The 14,010-nt window shown below is 37.7% G+C and overlaps 2 protein-coding genes across 2 annotated transcripts; one reads left to right on the top strand and one right to left on the bottom strand.

Annotated features, from left to right (window-relative positions):
* The first annotated feature begins 392 nt into the window (after positions 1-392).
* Positions 393-3,810, top strand: LOC138055565 (uncharacterized). The gene is made up of 3 exons (XM_068901471.1): positions 393-638; positions 2,827-2,941; positions 3,407-3,810. Exons 1-3 carry the CDS (start codon positions 393-395, stop codon positions 3,808-3,810), a joined length of 765 nt encoding a protein of 254 aa, XP_068757572.1.
* Positions 3,811-6,857: 3,047 nt separating this feature from the next.
* Positions 6,858-10,502, bottom strand: LOC138055564 (TNF receptor-associated factor 3-like). The gene is made up of 4 exons (XM_068901470.1): positions 10,423-10,502; positions 9,889-10,328; positions 7,859-8,006; positions 6,858-7,023 (listed from the first exon to the last, which is right to left on the bottom strand). The coding sequence occupies exons 1-4, from the start codon at positions 10,500-10,502 to the stop codon at positions 6,858-6,860; spliced, it is 834 nt and encodes a 277-aa protein (XP_068757571.1).
* Between the last annotated feature and the right edge of the window lie 3,508 nt (positions 10,503-14,010).

Genomic DNA, 14,010 nt, shown 5'->3' with positions numbered 1-14,010 from the left:
CTCGAGGAGTGGAAGCAGGCTGTGGATAGAAAAGAGATCGTAACAATTTTATTAACCGACATGAGTAAGGCGTTCAATTCTTTATGCCATTGTCTCACTATAAAGAAACTAGATGCTTATGGATTCAGTAGCAGCTTGTTGGATTTAACTAGAACTTTCTTCGATAAGAGGCTCAACAGAGTGAAGATTTACGACCACATAATTGAATGGAAAACAATGGAACATGGCTGTCCTCAGGGTATGGCACTTGGGCCACTATAGTGGAATATGTTCCAAAACAACATGCAATATTGTGTAAACGAGTCAAATCTGACAATGTACGCAGTAGGCCATCAACTGTATGCAACTGGAAAAACCCACAAGGCTGTCGATTCAGATCTGATGAATCAAGGATGGCAACACTAGCGTGGTACAAGAATAATTTTCTCCTTTCAAACCCAGAGAAGTTCCAATCCCTATCCATCAATCCAAGAAATATTGATGCAATGAATAGTGACAAAGCCCTGAACATCGACATCGAGGAAAACGGAAAAACGGAACGAATAAATCTGCTAGGCATCTACATCGACGAAAATCTTAACTTTGCAGGTCATATTAGTGACCTGTGCACTAGAACTAGCCAAAAAGTAGGAGTACTGGTGCGTTTGCGTAATCTAATTCCATGTAACGCCAAGTTAACATTGTACAAAAGTGCCAGATTACCACATCTAACTTATGGCCACCTTGTATGGAATTTTTGTAAGTCATCCGATAGTAGGAAGATTGAGCGAGTACAGGAACGCACACGTATGAATCATAACTCCTCGCACATGCTAGGCTACCCACTCTATATAACGGACATCTACAAGATACTGCTACCCTGATGTATAAGGTTTAAAACAATCTTTTTTTTTTTTTTTTAACTACTTACAACACTGGTACATCTACTCACACAATTTACAACTACTAAAATCCATTATATTACCATCAAAACTTTTTAACAATTGAATTGCTTACACACTACTTACAATACAATGCACTTACAATTGTAGGTGCTACTTACAATAATAAAATTGCAATACTTACTCTACAAAACAATTTGATTACTTTTAAAACTTTTTTTCTTTTTATATATTTCTTAAATAACAACATTTACTTACACTGGAATACAATAATACAATACATTACATAACATACATGTATTCAGTAAGCTATAAACAAAAAAAAAGAAAAGTCATTACTACGATTTCTCAGCTAATTTATTAATCTAATCCGTGTACGCATGGCTTCCTTTTAAATCGTTAATTTTAAACATGTTTTAATTTAATTTAATTTGTTTATTTGGTTGAGGTTTAAGATTTAAAAGGTACTAAAGAAGATAGAAAACTAGGAAATCTTTCTATTTTTGGCAGTACTTCCTTTGTTTTGCAGGACCATATGTAATATCTGGCAAGAAGGAAGTAAAAGTATTGCTTTGTGTTGAATAGGGTGTCCGATCTCAGGCCAATTATTATGTCGGGAGTGAAAATGTTGGATTTTAGTTTTATTTGATTTCCGGCCAACCATTTTGTAAAGCCCCGCCAAAAACAAGACGTTTCGCTACACAACCAAAATAAATGAAAAAGAGACTCCTTTTCCATTCTACAAAAGGTACCAAAAACCGTTTTCTCTAATGCCTATTTTATTTAGAAAATCATTTGTCGCTAAACGCCTATGAAGTAGTTTAAATTGAAAAATAATTGATTTGGTAGATTTAGTGCTGCAGAAAGGGAGTTTGTAAGCCATCTCCCAGTCAATTGTTTTGGAGCACTGAAGGCTGCAGTTGACACACCATTTCTCTTGGCTTTTCCTAGGGCTGCTCTGTTTAGCGCTGATCGGCTTTTCGTAAGCGAATCTATTTGGTTTAGGAGCTTTTATGAAGTTTTCTACAAAAGTGCTGAAATTTCTTGTTTTTTCATTTTTGTCTTCTATGGCATTCCTTAACAATCTTATGCACGATACCACCCCGTGATAAACAAGAAAATTTGTTTTGATGTCGAAGCGTTCCTTGAATTCAGTGAAAGATAGCAGGTTATCTGTGTCTTTCATTAAATGCCTGACGTTTTGTATTCCTTTGGAAGACCAATTCTCACAAGTGAATTTTGCCACAGAGCTAAAGAGAGCAAATTTAAAACAATCTTACTCCAAGCTGCCTATCAAGGCTATTCAAAACTAAGAATTCTCAATACTGCCTCAGAAACTGGGACTTGGAAATACCTCGTTTTAACACCACAGGTTATGGCAAACATACAATAAGATATAAGGTCCATATATCTTGTCCAAACTCAGTAAAGAATTAAGGACGTCACCAACCCTTGTGATATTTAAGACTAGAATAAGATGCCTTCAAGATGGCGGTCAAGATGGCGAACGCACATACCCGTGGTTTGGAGACATTTTTTTGTACATAAACACCCGGGAAATGGCAGCCAAGGCAGAAATCTTGAAAACAATGTTCAAAACACACTTTGTGCGATGCTTTCAAGTAAATTTCAAAACATCCGTTTCCACCTTCCGTTCTCCTTAAACGTAGTTTTGAAGGAAAGTTGGCCTGCCAGTTAGTAAGTCTGGTTACTTAGTTAATTCTAGGACAAGTAATGGCGCCATGCACGAACCTTATTTTAACCAACCGGATACAATAGGTGGACTGCTTGCCCGGGGGGGTACTGCCATATATGGGCTATATAGGTATGTGCCGCTGTGAAGGGTATGGTTTTCAAGCAGTTTACTTTAGCATAGGGTATATAAATCAGAGCGTTTGGGTCTAGAATAGGGTATCATTTCACGAAACTGACCAGTTGGTTGAAGATTTTATCTATCCTACTAGACGAATCATTAATTGATGAATTGCGAGGGTGGCTAACTGTGAACAATGGTGAGATTATAAAGGTGAAGAAGCCACGAAAAACTTCATCTACTCCAGGTAAATTTTCTCCAACAAAGAAGTAAAATGTCCTCCCTAAGTAGAGTAATATTTAAGTTTTAGCCTTTTGTTTCGTTTCCTCTCGCCTGTCTGATCATCCATAGAGTATCCCACCAAAGGGTACTCATGAATATTTACAATGATTGTAATCAGTATGCCATTTCTCGTTTCTTTTTATATCAATAAGTGTACGCAGAAAAACCATTTTTCTCCCTTTAACAAATGAAGAATTTTCGCCCCAATCAGCAGCCACGTTAGAATGCAGGCTGTTCCTTTGGCTGTCGCTCGTTGAGAATGTTACAGCGATATCTGTTGTTTATATTTTGGTGCCATCTTTAGCTGATCTCAGGCTTCGTATAAGAACCGTTTTTCCAGTGTTATTTGCATACTATAACGGCTTCGTAAAGCTTAGCATGTTATAATTCTTAAAGAGGTTTTTATTTACAAATACCCAGAACATGCAAGTGGCGGAGGACGAAGCTTCGCACGCAAACCTTATCGATGACCTCCAGCGGGATGTCATTGCCGCTCACAGTCAAACGGGACCTTCAGAAGACAGACAATTTTGCACTTATTGCAGAAACTCGCCTTGTGTGATTCTTTCTGAGAATCTACCATCCAAACTGAAAGCACACGGCCAGCCACGCATGACAAATCATACTAAGAGGAAGGGAGATTATAAAGCATTTTATACCATATTGAAAAGAAGAGGATTGTGGTGTGACCCTATTTATTTACAGAGAAAGGAAGCGCTCGGCTGTTACGTTGAGGATGTGCGGGAAGTTATGCCAATCTGTGTTGTAGAAAACGTAAGGAAACTGTGGCCAAATCCAGACAGGGTGCCATATTGTGGTCACCGTCAGTCATAAAATGTTGTACCATACGTTATCATCAACAATAGAAAGATATGATTTACCAAACCATGTACACTGTTTATGAGAATAGCAGGGGTGGGTTGGTAGGTAATAAATAACAAAACTTCAATTCATAACTTTTTTTATTCTTCTATTTATTCTTCCGTTTCTAATTTTCTCAATGTAATCGCCAAAGTAAAAAATCTGTCTTATTCATTCAAACTCCTCTTCTGCATGGGGCGCCAAAATCGATCAATGGATTGGGTGCAGATCACTGTAGAAACAAAACATTTGTGATGTGTCAAGCAAAAATAAAATATCCAAGTCACAATGTGACATTACACTGTTCTTTTGGGATGAGAAAGAACAATACTTATCTCAGCAGGTCTCCTTTTCATCTGTCGACATTTGGAGGCACAGATAGCTGCTGGAGCACGTCCACATAAAATAGTCAGCATGGTATACTGTCTGAATACAAGAAGATCAGTACATTTCATCTCCGTCTCGTTTAAGAGCAATAGTAAGTTGAGCAGATTTTCGATAACAATTGGCCGAAAAAGAAGCAGAAACCCTAACATAAATGACATAATTATGTAGTCCTTGACAGGTTTTTCTATCTTTTTTCGTTTTTTTTTTTTTGGAATTCTTCAACACAACCAGCATATGAAAATGAATATAAAAGAGATATGTTAACACTAATATTAATAAAATAATAACTGTAACCAGCTGTAATAATAATAATAGTAATAATAGTAATAGTAATAGTAATAATAATAATTATTATTATAATAATAATATACAACTGTAACAAAAACAACATTGATGAAATGTAGGCAAAACAAATCATGCTCCCGGGCACTAACAACAAAAACAATCATAACACGGGGTAATAATAATAATAATAATAACAATAATAATAATAACAGTACACAACTCTTATAATAACAACATCATATATTTCGCTTCTTATCAGGTGGGATATCGATAGTCAACATGTTTTACGATACACATAAACACGGAGATACAACCAACCATTTGATCGAGTATGGCGCTAATATTGCAGCTTCAGCCAGCGCATACATTTTATAGGCAACTGCTACATAGTTTTTTGTAATCATTGTAGGCTCAGGAATAAGAAGAAATCACTCCTTGGGACTGGTAGCGAAGCCTCGACAGAGACGGATTCGAGTGAAATGGTGGGCTGTTCAAATTCGTGGAAACAGCGGGATCAATATTTCGGATCACTCAAGTTTTCCGGTAAACTAAGGAAAGAGCACTCGATAAAAATCGACACGATACCACAAGCACTCGATATGCGGTTATGACGCCTCGATCGTGGTGTCATTAAAGAGGGAGATTCGGCCCGAGTCCAGATCTTGAACTGACGAGGGATCACTCGTTTCTGCCATCTTTGATAACTTCATTGAGGTTACATTATTACGCAGTTCCATGTGCAATACAAAGGACAGCTCGTGTAAGGTGTTACACGATAAAAGGAGACTCGATCGTGATCAAAACGAGGGAGATTCGGCCGAGGATTCTCGCAATACAGTCTACGTCCAAGACGAGGGAAGACTGAAAAAAGGAGATCCCTCGATCGTGATCAAAACGAGGGAGATTCGTCATACACTCGAGGAAGAGTCGGATCCACGAGTCGTTTCAAAGATTGACTTGAGTTTGCACAGCAACACCAACATAACCGATGCTTCATAACAGCATGTGATAAGCGACTAATGAAGTTGTCATATACGATACCTATAGATATCAGCGCACGACTATTTCAGGACATTCACTAACTTAACAGTTCATTCCTTGTCGACTTTTCGAAGACATCATGTTAAAGGAAAAGAGGGAGGTAAGAACTCTTTACGTTTGCTGAATCAAACTTTCATTTGTAACCCCCAAACTCTTAACGATAATGAGGTCAAATATTTGAAAATATCAACGTGTTGAGGTTTTCAGGGGATTAGCCTAGCTTAGGTAGGTAAACTGCCAAATGAAGAGAATATTTGTCCGGTTGACTCCCGATATCATTCTCATGTCTCTGTATGTAAAGTTCCACATAAACTCTAAAAGACTTACTTTTTGTTCGTTCATATTCATCGGCTATCATGTCGTTACAATTTACAGGCAGGTGTCAGCGAGTGTGAAAGCTAAAAATGTCGCGGTGCAGACTAACGGCAAATCTTGCAAACCACTTAATTTCAAGTTAAGGGGACACCTCGTAACAGCAGAGGAAACTCAGCTTAATTGGAGCCACTTAATTGTTAAAGGAATAAATGTGAGTACACAAAGTTCAAAACCTTTATTTATTTAAATCAAGTAATGGTACGGCCCCGACACTCATCCATAGAGTTGAATACACCAACAATCAAAAGCAAGATTCCCAAAGACGTTCTTACATTAAGCTCTTCAGGTGGAAATTTTCATGATTTCTGGAATAACAAGGGGGAGAAATTTCCATGGCCAGCGAAATTTTAGCTTTCATAACAATGCAAATGGATCTAGCTTTGCAACTTATGGCTTCTCGTGAACTCCAAACAGTAAGCTTACTGATACGGTAAAAAGAAAAACAAAATTAACATGTAAAATACACTTTCTAACATTAATAAATATACATGCATGCTTCATTTTGCAAGAACTAAAGTTAGTATAAAAGAGATATATATTAAATTCAGAAGGTAGAAAGCTGTATAAAAATCTTTCCCAATCAAGTACAACAAAGTGAAAATGATACATAGGCTAGAGATTGTTAACTAAGAAAGATTTCTATTTGTTTGAAGATGTTCATTTTTTTTGTCACTGTGAGTTTTTATTTTTTATTTTTTTCGTTCCACTTCAGTTTTAGAAAGACAGTAAGTAAATGAAGTCATTTTCTTTTTTTGGCTCTCTGAGTGGTTATCAACAAAAGAAAAATACAGTTTAAATAAACGCTTCTCCTTTCAAAATGACTCAAGCATTCAGTACTTTTTACATTGGATCTAAAAAAAGAAGTAATTTTTTTGTTTAGTAACTAGTCTAAAAATTAGTGCCCAAGTGAGGCTTCATTTACTTAACTAACTTCAGAATCTGAGGTAATAAATGATTATCTTAATTTTGAGCTCTCCGTCTCTGTTCACCCATTTAATAATGTCCTTTAAGCTGATACCCTGCATTTCTCCCTCTTTAAGCGTTGTATGCTGTAGGACAAATACTTCTTCCTTCTCCTCTCCTGGCATCATCACAATCCTGAAGTATGAAGCAATCAGTGTTTTGATGAACTCAGTCACTGCTCATACCAAAGTTTCCAGCTTTCCAAAAGCATTCCGGTTCAAAATGTCTGTTTTAGTACCTTCAAAAGAATTTGAAGCATCTTAAAGTGGTACTACGACCCAAAGAAAATTTTGTTTTTCCTTTGGATTTCAAAACTATGTTAACTAAACACTAATTCACCCAAGTTTTCAGTTCTGGTTTTAAAAAGACACCTGTTTATTTTAGCTGGAATTTTCTTATTTATTGGTCGGCCATTACTAACTTTAAAATCTTGAGAGAGCTGGGTCGAGGAGAAAATGACGTCAAACGCGCACTAGTTTAATGCGTGTGTACGCGGCCTAATTAATATGCAGCACGGGAGTTTCGGGCTTTCAGACTTTTCAACCCGTGTTTTGCATATATAATAAATTGCCTTTACACGCTGAAATTTTAAGCTAGTGAGTAAATGACGTCATTTTCTCTAGATCCAACCCTCTGAGGTCCAATCGGCCAGTTTTGAACGTGAGTAATGGCGGACCATGAAATCCAAAGCTTAAACTCAAAATAAACAGCCTTTGGATAAAACTCAACGCTCAAAATTTTGCCAGTTGTTAAGCGAACACGCTTTCAAAATCTGAAGAAAAAAAGGAAATGATTTTTTGATCATAGTACCACTTTAAAACTACCGTAGTGAGGCAGGATCACTTTGATTAAGAAGACCGTACATTGTTTAGGCCACAAATACCGTGGTGTATAGTTAATACTGCTGTTCACCGGGGTACCTTTTAATTCATAGAGATTTGTTTTGCATTTTAGTTGTGTTTGTAATTACCTTATCTGTACTGTTTGGGGTTGGCAAGAAGCCAAAAGTTGTACAGCTAGTTCCATTTTCTTTGTTATTACAACTCTCCATCTCTTTTTCCCCATGGAAAAAATGTCACTGGTAATGGGCATTTCTCCTCCTTGTAATTGCAGAAACCCTGGAATGTTCCACGTAAATGAGAAGACTTTATCTTTTGTTGGGGGCTTACATTCGTTGCTAGGGTTCTAAAACAATCAAAACAAGTATTTCGTCTTAATGGCATTAAATGAAAATGTACATCACACCTTGGTGACAAATTGTTGAATTGTTTCCTAACAACCATGTGCAATTATGACTCAAGTATAAAAAGAAATGCACTTTCCAAATCAAACAGATTTGTTTTACCTGGAAATTGTAATGTAAACAAAAGTCACTTAGAAAAGGGAATGGTACTTGAGACAGAAAGATGCTCTTATTGCATGTGATGTGTCACCTTAAGAGAAATCACATTATAAATAACAAATAAAGTAACGAATGACAATTTGTTTGTTTTGGTTGTTTAGGTTTGCATTGAGTCGCTTATGCCCAAAAACCCAAAGGTTTAGAGATTTTACTTTTAGTTACTGACAAATTGTTTCTTCAAATCAGGTAACGTTATTATAAAGCACCATCATATTTTTCCTCTTTTTTTCCACAAGTTATTCACTCTGAGGAAGGGCTAATGCATGAAACGTCAGCTCTCACGTTTCTTTATGGTAGTAAATTTACCATATCAACCCAACCCAGTCGATGAACCCATTCCTATATTTTGCTGTTTCAGGGAAAAGACAAATTACATCAAGTTAAACAAGCAACTTCCTTTGTCTATCCCCTCTTTCTTCCTTTCCGAATAAGAACATCATAACAACTGTACAATATAAGTATTTACCCCTTGTTTAAGAGGCGTCGCAGTCGCTGGATCTCTCCGCATTGCAATCTGTGATGAGAAGCAGCAGCGTGGTCGTTGTGTTCTCGCATGTCGTGACGCTTTTTTATGGCCTTGCATCCAGGCACCTGACATGCCAGAGCCTTGTTCTTACAAGTGCTCATGTGTAAAAATATGTGGCTTCTGAAAGCAAATAAGCATCAAGAAGCTGGGTCAATTTACGTAATTGATATGGGATACTGTGTGGCGGAGAGAGTGACGCAAAACCGAGATCTGTCGTACCCTCGAGTGCTCGTTTCCTTTCATACCAAATTGAAAAATTCCTGCCCAGTGAAGCGCAAAGGGAGGTACTTGCATTAGTTGTTTCGATAACAAATTCCGTACATTGTAAAAACGTTTTTTCATGTTTTCAACCGATGAAGCTCTCTTTCATCGTACTGTCTATTTAGCTCGAGGACTTGTTCATTTTCTCTTTTTTTTTATTACTTGGACAAAAGGTTTTGATGAAATCAGATGTTTTCACAAGGCTAGAAGAGAACCTAACCTGGTACGCTTTTCTACATGAATTTGTAACCTTCCTGCGTTAACTAACTCTGCGCGCCCTTATTTCAACTTGGCGGTACTCGTGCTTCTATACGCCCTATGCGTAATTGGAATAGTTGCTCTAGAAAAATTGTTTATAATGCTTTAAATTGGGCTACACTAAGCGACAGTAGCTTGAAAAGCGTAAAGCTCATATAACTGATTTTTTTAATTTAGTGAATCAATCGTTACAATATACGTTTCAAGGAGATTTTCATTTGTAATTTGCTCTTCATCACATTAAATGTCGAGCAACTAGTAAGCCACTAATGTTTTCAAGTGGCTCAGTCTCGGAGTCTATCCACAAAGTCTTAGCGAAGGTTTTTCCTACTGTAAAAGTAGAAGAAATTTTTAAAATCTCGTGCCAATAAGTTTAGAACCCCTTTCTCTCCCGCTCCCTATTTTATTTTATTTATTTATTTATTCTTCTTCTTCTTCTTACCGGTATTATTTGGTCAGTAATAAGGCAGATAAGCACAATTTGCATGTAGTTGTTGCTTTTGCCTAAGCGTTTGCCAAAGGTCGGCTCCATTTTGAGCCTATTAAATCATACCTTGGTAATGATGTCTCACACCTAAGAGGGCAATGCTCCATTGCATCTCCATTGCATCTCTCTTTACAGCTCGCCTGCATTCCGAACAACGGATCCTTTTCTTCCCACATGTCTCTTCGTGAGCCGGCATTTCCTCACGTGGCAATTGCTGTTCGCAGCCATCTTGTTTACATGTCACTTCTACCTTTGGGCACCGTTCGTAGTGGCTTTTGGCTGATCCATAAACTCCTGTCCAGTCACAACCGCTAATCACGCACCGTACGGGCATCTCTTTTGTTAAATTGTCCAGTGCGATGTTCACACTGAGTGTCTCGTCGTTTATGACCGCCCTGCAGATTGGACAAGTCGGATTGACGGCCTTCCTTACGTGCTCCTCCATGCAAATTTGGCACCAAGAATGACCGCATTTCAAGCTAACGGGTTTCAACATAGTTACAAAACTAAAACGTAACAAAACAGTCATTGTACTGAAGGCAGTTATAGGAGTTGTATGAGAACGATTCCATAGGTGATTTAATTCAGATAAAAACTCACCAAATACAACACTGTAACCTGTCATCCACAGAGCCTGTAAGGACACAGTTGAAGGCTACGGCTGACGCTGACTGTGACATAATTCGGCAATTAATCGACGTTAGACAGTTGAAGTAATATGGCTGTATAAAAGAGCTATAGGTTCCCAAAGACTGGACGAGAAGCTCACTCCAACAAAGAGGACAGTAATAGCTTACTTGTAAATGCAATGGAATGTTGTCAAGTTTCCTGTGCCCTGTGGTTTCTCCTCATTGGACAGATGGCTTTAAAAGCTGCGAAAAAAGGGATTGACCGATGAAATAGTTCGGTCACTCTACAAATAATAATATCCGAAACCGTTGAATGAAAGGAGCCAAGGAAATGAAATGTTATAAAAGACCAATGCATAAATAACCTCATCAAGTGTCAAGTCTGTGTGACGAATCGGTTCCTAATTTTTTCCGAAGCCTTTCAAATAAGTTTCACGCGGCCGGAAATGAACTAAAATATCTGGACAGTGTCTGGAATTCACTTTGCGATGAAAGCGCTTTCTTTCCGCTTGTGAGCATTCTTGTGCATAAACTCATCTCCTAAGATTGAAAACGTTTCGGAGGTTAAAGGTATCTCTAAGTGCGACGCAACTGAGGTGAAAATTGCTGTATTTGAATAACGAAAACCGTTGCGAAACTGTAAACCAACAAACCTGGTGTAAATCAAAGTTTGAAGAACCTCGCGATTTTCATTTGACAGTTGTTGATCGAACTTTATATCTTTCTTGTTTTCCATGGTAATGTACGATAAGCCTACGACAGCTATCCCCGGGAGGAAGAGGGGGGGGGGATTCACATATAAAAAGTGGAGGGACGCTCGTCGTCTCCCTTAGGGGTGTAAATTTCGGATTTTGGTCTCACTTAGGGTGTTCATGTAGCCGTGAAGGTCTCCTTTAGGGTTGCGGGCGAAGAAATATGAAAGTGTATATTTATATTTACTATGTATATTTTAAATTCTCTTTATTTACTCTTTTTGAGGTTAAAAAAAAGCCTGAGCCACGCCCTGGTTGGTCTCCTTTAGGGTTTAAATTTAAAATTTACGACGAGCATCCCTCCCCTTTTTATATGGGAGTCCCCCCCCCGGGCAGTTATCGTTAAAATAAAAAACTACACCAAGAAGAAACTATCACCCCAACATTTGTCATACGTCTATTGATCATTCTAGCTCAAAACGCAGAAGAAGGTTTCATGGTTGGTTGTTGCCTTTTTTTTCTTTTCTTTCTTTCGTTTATTAATAATCTACATTTGGTCTGTTTAAAGGAGGGTGTCTTCACTTAAAATGTTGCATTGAGAACACTAAGTTTCGTGCAATTGACAAACACTCTTTAATCGTACACGCGTATTCTGGGTGCCCGTAAAGAGGTTATCAACCAAAAAAAGAGGCTAAATATTGATTTAACATTTCTTTGCCAAAATTTATCTTCATTTAACACATGGTAAACTGCTGAGCTTAAACTTGCAATTGAGTTATGGTGCATGCCAGAGGCTTCCTACCACAAGATGCGTTAGCAGACCAAAGTTAAACTTATGAGTGCAACGATAATTAAGTCTAAAGAGAACACTTGGACCGTGTACCTGATATTGTGAAAATTTTGGAAACACCAGATCTCTTTTGTCTGTTCCCGTATATCTCGAAACACTGGAGTAATATCGAAATTTAGGTATTACCTTTCAATTAAACGACTAAGACAAATATACTATAACATAATACATCATTATATTTCTTATGGCATATTAGCTTGGGGAAGTGTATACAAAACACATATAAGAAACATTCAAGTGAAACAAAATCATATTTTAAGATTAATATTTTTTGCCAAATCATTTGGTAGTGAAACAGTGAAAGCCAAACCTTTGCTAAATCTACTAGGCCTTTTACCAGTTAATAATATTTATCCTCTACAAGTTTTGAAATTCTCGCATTCATGGCATAAAGGCCTCTTTCCTGAAGTTCTCGACAACATGTGTCAATATGCTAGTAATATACATGGCTACAATACAAGATATGCAGCCAGGCATAACCTTTATAAGCCGAACGTACGAACTAAGGTAAACAATAAATTTATTTCATGGCAACCGCTATTTGGAAAGAACTTCCAGGTCACTTAAAAATACTCATACAAAGTGTGTCTGCTTTTCCGAAGCAAATTATACGTTATTTACTGTCAGAACAACAAATGAACTAATTTTATTTTATGGTGACCACCTAACATACGTTAACATGTTACATGTACAAAACTGAGTTCTTCCTTCCCTTTGCTGTTTGCCTTTTGTCTGCTATCTAGAACCTAAATTAGCCAGGGATCTAACAAGATAACCAAGCGGTTCATTTAGCTTCCTTGCTCGCACATCATTTCCACTAATAATTAAAGAAACACTATATGTTTCCTTTACAAGATTGTAATGATCAACCAGGTTCACCAAAAAAAGCATAATAAAGATTATTGTTATTGTTATTATTGTTGTAATTATTATTATTATTATTATTATTATTTGTTTATAGCATAATGTTACCTCTTTAAGCCCAGCTAACATTATGCTGTCCCCCACCTTTCACCTTGTGTACGCCACGCAATGAACCCGTTACCCTATATTTTCTGCTCAGTGCTAAAAACGTAAACGCCAATAATTTTTTTTCTAGGTCGTTCGCAACTGTCAGCTATAAAAGAAGTGCTTCCTCCCTTTCGCACTACGTATACATAAACTAAGGAAGAAACTTAAGTTCCTCTCGGATGTCGTTGGCATTTGTCAGTAGTGTGCACTTGAGCGAAAATCAAAGGCTACTATTCCAAGCAGTCTTTAGTGTGCATTGATTGCTGTCTGTATCCTAGCGATAATCTCGCATATCCAGTACGTCTTGTGCAAAGACGTCGCTCTGCTTGGGTGGGAAGAGGAAGGGGGTTGGGGAAAGGAGAGAGGAGAAAGAGAGACTTCCCTATGAAATCAGCGGGGTTGCACGCCTTACTCTTCAAACTTTTAGGGGTGGTGCTACTCTGGTCGCGCCCACTTGAATTAATGGAAGAATGTTCGATAAGGGGATGCGGGCAATACCACCGGAGAGAAGACATTGCATCACAGGCGACTAACAGATTGCGGGGCCGTTTCAACTTGGTAAAAAGAGACGGAACGAATTTTGTGGCAGTCGACGAAGGTTATAATTTTGGTACGGTAACCAATCAGTGAATTGACATTGGCGATCACTATGTTATACTTTTAGCAATTTGAGGATTTGTGAGAGCAAAGATACATTGGCGCTAGCATAATACCGTGAATGTGGCTGCTCAATATAGAAAGCAGCCCCTTACCCAGCATACATTTAGTAACTTACTGTGATCTTTTATGGCTAGAAATAAACAGGCGCAGTTTCTAATTTTACAATCCTGTAGAGTTTTCTTACCAATCCATACTTTTGGAAGTCTTACCACTGACGATGTAAAAAGTTTACAGCGACCCGTAAGATTAATAGAGAGGTAATCGCGTAGTTACTGGCTCATTAAGTCTCCTTATGATAAGGACGACAAAGTGCCTCGAAATAAATACTACAATAGTAGTTTGATCT

The sequence above is a fragment of the Montipora capricornis genome, chromosome 7 (assembly GCF_036669925.1).
Source record: "Montipora capricornis isolate CH-2021 chromosome 7, ASM3666992v2, whole genome shotgun sequence".
Classification (NCBI taxonomy): domain Eukaryota; kingdom Metazoa; phylum Cnidaria; class Anthozoa; order Scleractinia; family Acroporidae; genus Montipora; species Montipora capricornis.
This window is presented reverse-complemented; position numbering and strand designations above follow the sequence as displayed.

What these genes read in the sequence shown, in the direction of transcription:
- LOC138055565 (XM_068901471.1), top strand. Translation starts at nt 393, where the DNA reads ATGGCAACACTAGCGTGGTACAAGAATAATTTTCTCCTTTCAAACCCA. An exon ending in GCCAAAAAGTAGGAGTACTG is followed by an intron (nt 639 to 2,826) that starts GTGCGTTTGCGT and finishes AGTTGGTTGAAG; the next exon opens with ATTTTATCTATCCTACTAGA. An exon ending in AAAAACTTCATCTACTCCAG is followed by an intron (nt 2,942 to 3,406) that starts GTAAATTTTCTC and finishes AGAACATGCAAG; the next exon opens with TGGCGGAGGACGAAGCTTCG.
- LOC138055564 (XM_068901470.1), bottom strand. Translation starts at nt 10,502, where the DNA reads ATGTCACAGTCAGCGTCAGCCGTAGCCTTCAACTGTGTCCTTACAGGC. An exon ending in TGTGAGACATCATTACCAAG is followed by an intron (nt 8,007 to 9,888) that starts GTATGATTTAAT and finishes GGAACATTCCAG; the next exon opens with GGTTTCTGCAATTACAAGGA. An exon ending in CCCCAAACAGTACAGATAAG is followed by an intron (nt 7,024 to 7,858) that starts GTAATTACAAAC and finishes TTCATACTTCAG; the next exon opens with GATTGTGATGATGCCAGGAG.